This window comes from Babylonia areolata, chromosome 20 (assembly GCF_041734735.1).
Source record: "Babylonia areolata isolate BAREFJ2019XMU chromosome 20, ASM4173473v1, whole genome shotgun sequence".
Classification (NCBI taxonomy): Eukaryota; Metazoa; Mollusca; class Gastropoda; order Neogastropoda; family Buccinidae; genus Babylonia; species Babylonia areolata.
In genome coordinates, this window is record NC_134895.1 from 11,907,427 (window position 1) to 11,912,426 (window position 5,000).

The 5,000-nt window shown below is 40.5% G+C and overlaps 1 protein-coding gene across 1 annotated transcript in view; it reads left to right on the top strand.

Annotated features, from left to right (window-relative positions):
• Positions 1 to 1,323: 1,323 nt before the first annotated feature.
• Positions 1,324 to 5,000, top strand: part of LOC143295144 (RAB7A-interacting MON1-CCZ1 complex subunit 1-like) — an 18,120-nt gene continuing 14,443 nt past the window's right edge. The window contains exons 1-2 of the mRNA XM_076606708.1: positions 1,324 to 1,438; positions 2,665 to 2,783. Of these exons, the coding sequence (XP_076462823.1) occupies positions 1,324 to 1,438; positions 2,665 to 2,783 (234 nt within the window). The remainder of the gene's footprint in view (positions 1,439 to 2,664; positions 2,784 to 5,000) is intronic.

Sequence of the window (5,000 nt, forward strand, 5' to 3'; positions counted from 1 at the left end):
AGTGTGCACAAGGCCGCCGGGCTGACATGCATGCACACAAGCGCGCGTGTGCGGCGAAATGTAACTATAATCTTTCAAGTTGCATCATATCCGGCATCCGGTCAGTAAAACATTTCCAAAGTTCCTGGCACTGCAACTAAAAGTGAATTGCAACGCTTTTATTACTAACAATTGTAGGTTTTCATAACTTAAATACAAGCAACAAGAACAACAGGTTATTTTTTCAAGTGTTCTCCGGATAGGCAGATGGGGTATATTGGCCGCTACTGGTATAAGTAGTTAATTAATTTTATCGCTGGTGCCCGGCGAATGTTATTTTGATCACGGTTCTATGTGATAAAGTGGAACTTACAGAATGGATTTAATCGAGTATTTCAGTGTTTGTATACTGGCTTATTTTTCCACCTCTCCGGCGGCCGCAGAGTACCAAATCTGAATATTTTTTCCATGTCCGCGAAAATATAACTTGATATGGTCTTTATGCAGTCCGGCACTGCAGACTGACGCCTGTGACTCACTGATCCTCAGTGATTCCACTGAGGACTGATCGATGATCACACGGGGGAAAAAAAGAAAAGAAAAAGAAAACTGAGATGAGAAAAACTGAAAAAAAAAGAAGCGAAGAAGAAAGGACAACATACAGTTTCAGTTTCAGTAGCTCAAGGAGGCGTCACTGCGTTCGGACAAAACCATATACGCTACACCACATCTGCCAAGCAGATGCCTGACCAGCAGCGTAACCCAACGCGCTTAGTCAGGCCTTGAAACAACATACAGTACCACTTATAATGATGGACAGAGACGAACACAATCTAGACGAATCACCTGATTTAATCACGTCTGGACGCTTCGTTCTCGACAACAGATACATCATATTAAATTTTACTACACTGTTTCCAGTATCAGTATCAGTACTCAGTAGCTCAAGGAGGCGGCGTCACTACGTTCGGTGAAATCCATACTATACGCTATACCGCATCTGCCAAGCAGATGCCTGACCAGAGGCAGCGTAACCCAACGCGCTTAGTCAGGCCTTGAGAACAACAACAACAACCAAAAAAAAAAAAAAAAAAAAAAAAAGTAAAAAAATTTTTCCACTGAGTCAAGTTCTGCCGGCTGACACTAAAATCTAACAAATGCCTGCCCAGCAGTAAGATACTACAGTAAGGTACAGCACGCGCGCGCGCGCGCGCGCGCGCGCGCGCGTGTGTGTGTGTGTGTGTGTGTGTGTGTGTGCGCGCGCGCGCGCGCTGTAAGTCCAGATTTTTGTAGTCTCGGTTAGCCTTGAAGTATCAGGAACCGGAAACGGGATTCTGTCTCAAGATGGCGGCTCAACTTTCCACCACCCCTTCAGAAACGAAAGTGTGTTCTCTTCCTTTGGGCTCCTTTCTGAAGGGCTTGATTGACGACATAGACAACAGTTTACAGTCTGCAAACGGTAATCAGTAACATCTGTATATTTTTGCTTAGGTTAGGGCCCCTGTTTGAAAAGAACAGAAAAACAGATTGGCTCACTCATCAACTAACCAAGCATGAAATATAAAATACGGTCGGTCTGCATAGACTGCCAAAGTAAACTGACTGTCGTATATTTTAAGGAAAGAAGCGGTGTTTGTGTTGACTGTTACGTAGTTAGGAAAAAAGTACGACTAAGATGGTCGCTATTTTATTATAGGGGCTTTGGTAGAAACAGCGGAGAGATATGCTGCTGGAATTGGGGGGTTGCTGGAATGCAAGAAGCTTTTCACCCCTCAGCTAGTGTCAGTCTTAGGACCAGGCCAAGCCTTAGGAGCAGGTGCTGTACCTGTGACAGAAACCTGCAAATTACTGCGCCTAAGTTTTGGTTGATGAGAAACAGTAATGAAAACCACGGCCACTCAAGCAGATGATTCAGTCTGTCCACAGCCTCCCAATCCCCTTTTCCGGCACAACCTCTATCCACACAACACCACACCACTCTTAGTTTAACTACTTTGAGTATTTTGACATGCCAGTAAATGAGTAATGCTCAGGAGTGATCCTTGGCATTAACCGGATGTTGATAGACTGTACGTTTGTGTATCATTGTACACATGTGCCATTGTGTGTGTTGTGTGTGATTGGTGTGTGTATAATATGTGTGTGTGTGTGTGTGTGTATGTGTGTGTGTGTGTGTGTGTGTGTGTGTGTGTGTGTGTTGCATACCATTTTGAGTATGCATGCCTACATTGTATTTATGTGTGTACTTGCATCTGCGTTCAAGTGTATCACTCAGTGTTGCAGTCATTATTTTGGAGCAACCTATATTACAAATACAATACCAGAGTTTAAGAAGGTTATTTCCTTTTTTTTTGCATTGTGAAGTTATATTATGATTTTAACTGGATAATTTAATTTTCATGTGTCCTACTGTATCACTGCTAAAGCATGAGACTTGAATCTGAATTGATAAAGAAAAAAAAAAAAAAGATTGGAGCGACTGTTAGTTCATAGACAAAGTGACACTGACTTACTATGCAGAGATCTATGCTTGTGTGCGTGTATATATATTATATCACTATCAATATCATTGTCGTAAATGTGTTGTTATGTGGCAAACTATCTATATTACTGGTAAAATACTAGAGTTAAGCATAAGAAAGACAGTAATGCATCCAGTTTGATAAGTTTGTTTTTCTTTTGCAGAGGAACAGTTGGACTTTTTGAAACAATGCAAAGAGAAATGCTGTCACCTGCTGAAGTCTTCACAGGTGTCAGACATCAGTGGGGATGTTCTGAAGCAGATTTTGCAGGAGGTGGCACATGTACGTAAAACCTGAGATGATAAACTGAGGTCCCATACCAGTCTTATGTAGCATGCATTTAGGGCAAATAAAAGAACCCACACCAACAAAAGGGTTGTCCCTGACAGAATTTTGTAGAAAAATGAACTTCAATCTAAAACTGATATACTTGCAGGCAGGGGAAAAAAAGAAAAAGAAAACGAGTGCTGCTTTCATTGTAGCGATGAACTGATCCTGGGGAGAGCAGCCTGATTTTCACACAGAGAAGTATTTTATGAAAAGAGTAATACAGTAGAATACAACACAATGCAACAGATACAATATAATGCAGTGCAATACAATACAGCATAGTACAATACAGTGTTGATTCTTTAGTATTGTAGTATTGTCGGGGAGGAAGGTGGCAGAATGGTTATTTGAAGATGCTCAGCCACCAGTACAGAGAGTCTGTGAGGATGTGGGTTTGTATCCTGCTCTCATCTTTTCTCCCAAGTTTGACTGGAAAATCAAACTTACCATATAGTCATTCGGATGAGACGATAAACCGAGGTCTTGTGTGCATCACACACTTGGCGCACTGAAAAAGAACCAGTGGCAACAAAGTGTTGTCCTTATCTTTACTTTTGGTGTTTTGCCTGTGTAGTGTTGTGTTAACAATCACTATAATTTTCTTCTATTTAAAATTTTTTTTTTTTTTACCTTATCATTTAACCCTTTCGACCCCAGGGAAAAAAATGCAGAAAATGTACTGTTTTACCTCCAGATTACAATTAGGCACATCCAGAAATACAGCAGTTCTAAGTTAGTTCCCTTCCCTTATGTTGCATGCGTTAGTAGGAAGGTGAAAACTGAAAACATGTGCTCCATGGATTTGCTTGCAACTGAAGCCACAAAAAAAAAAAAAAGAAAAAAAGAAAAGAAAAAAGAAATAGACAAAAAAAGAAAAAAAGAAAGAAAAAATTTGTTGACATTGCCAATAACAGATAGTGATGTTTGGACTTTGTCAGTTTTCTTGTACAGCACATTTCAGTTTAGAGATTATGTATTGTCTTAACAATGTGATTGAAATATTGATTTCATTTGACGTGAAAAGAAAAAAAAAGAAAAGAAAAAAGACTGACTGGGATATTGGAGAAATGTAGAACTGAAACCATGAAAGTGTGAGAGATTTATATTTTATTTATGAAATCAATTAACATATTTGTTTCGTGAAGCAAAAAAAAAAAAAAAAAAAGAAAGAAAGAAAAAAAAAAAAAAAAGAATGTGGAAACTTTTTAAGGAGACAAACTTTGAAGCACTCAGTGTCTAGTGGCGGGGGAGAGAGGTTTTAAAGTGTGTCGAGTGTGGGATATTACTTGCCAGTGATGTGACGCTGACCTGCCTTCTAATGTGATATGATATGGATGCTTATATATATTGCGCCTGTCTTCAGCTGGAGACCTAGCTCTAACCGCTTTACAAACACAGGGTCATTTGCGCAACAGTCTGCTTACCTGGGTAGAGCCAACTGATGGCTGCCATTGGGCGCTCATCATTTGTTTCCTTGTCATTCAGTTACATTTCAGGTGTGCACACATACACACTTAGACAGACATGTAACATTTTACGTGTATGACCTTTTCTTTATTTACCTGCCATGTACTGATGTAGGCAGTTATACTCCCTTTCTGGGGGTGTGCATGCTGGGTATGTTCTTGTTTCTGTAACCCACAGCACGCTTACATGGATTACAGGATCTTTAATGTGCGTATTTGATCCTCTGTGTGCATATACACATGAAGGGGGTTCAGGCACTAGCAGGTCTGCACATATGTTGACCTGGGAGATCAGAAAAATCTCCACCCTTTACCCACCAGGCACCGACATCGAGATTCAAACTTGGAACACTCAGAATGAAAGTCCAACGCTTTAATCACTCAGCTGTTGTGCTGGTCAAATGTCTTGGGGAGTCTGGGTTGAAATCCCAGTCTAGTGCTTTCTCCCAAGTTTGATGTGAAAATTGACTTGAGCGTCTAGTTGAGATGATAAACTCAGGTCCTGTGAGTAGCACATGCTTGGCACACTGACAAAGAACCCATGGCAACAAAAGGGGTTGTCCTCTGGCAAAATTCTGCACTGTGAGAAGTACACAAATATATATATATATATATATATATATCTATACATGAATGCACTCAGGCTTGACTAGTTGGGTTGTGCTGCTGGTCAGGCATACACCTAAGAGATGTGGTGTAGTGT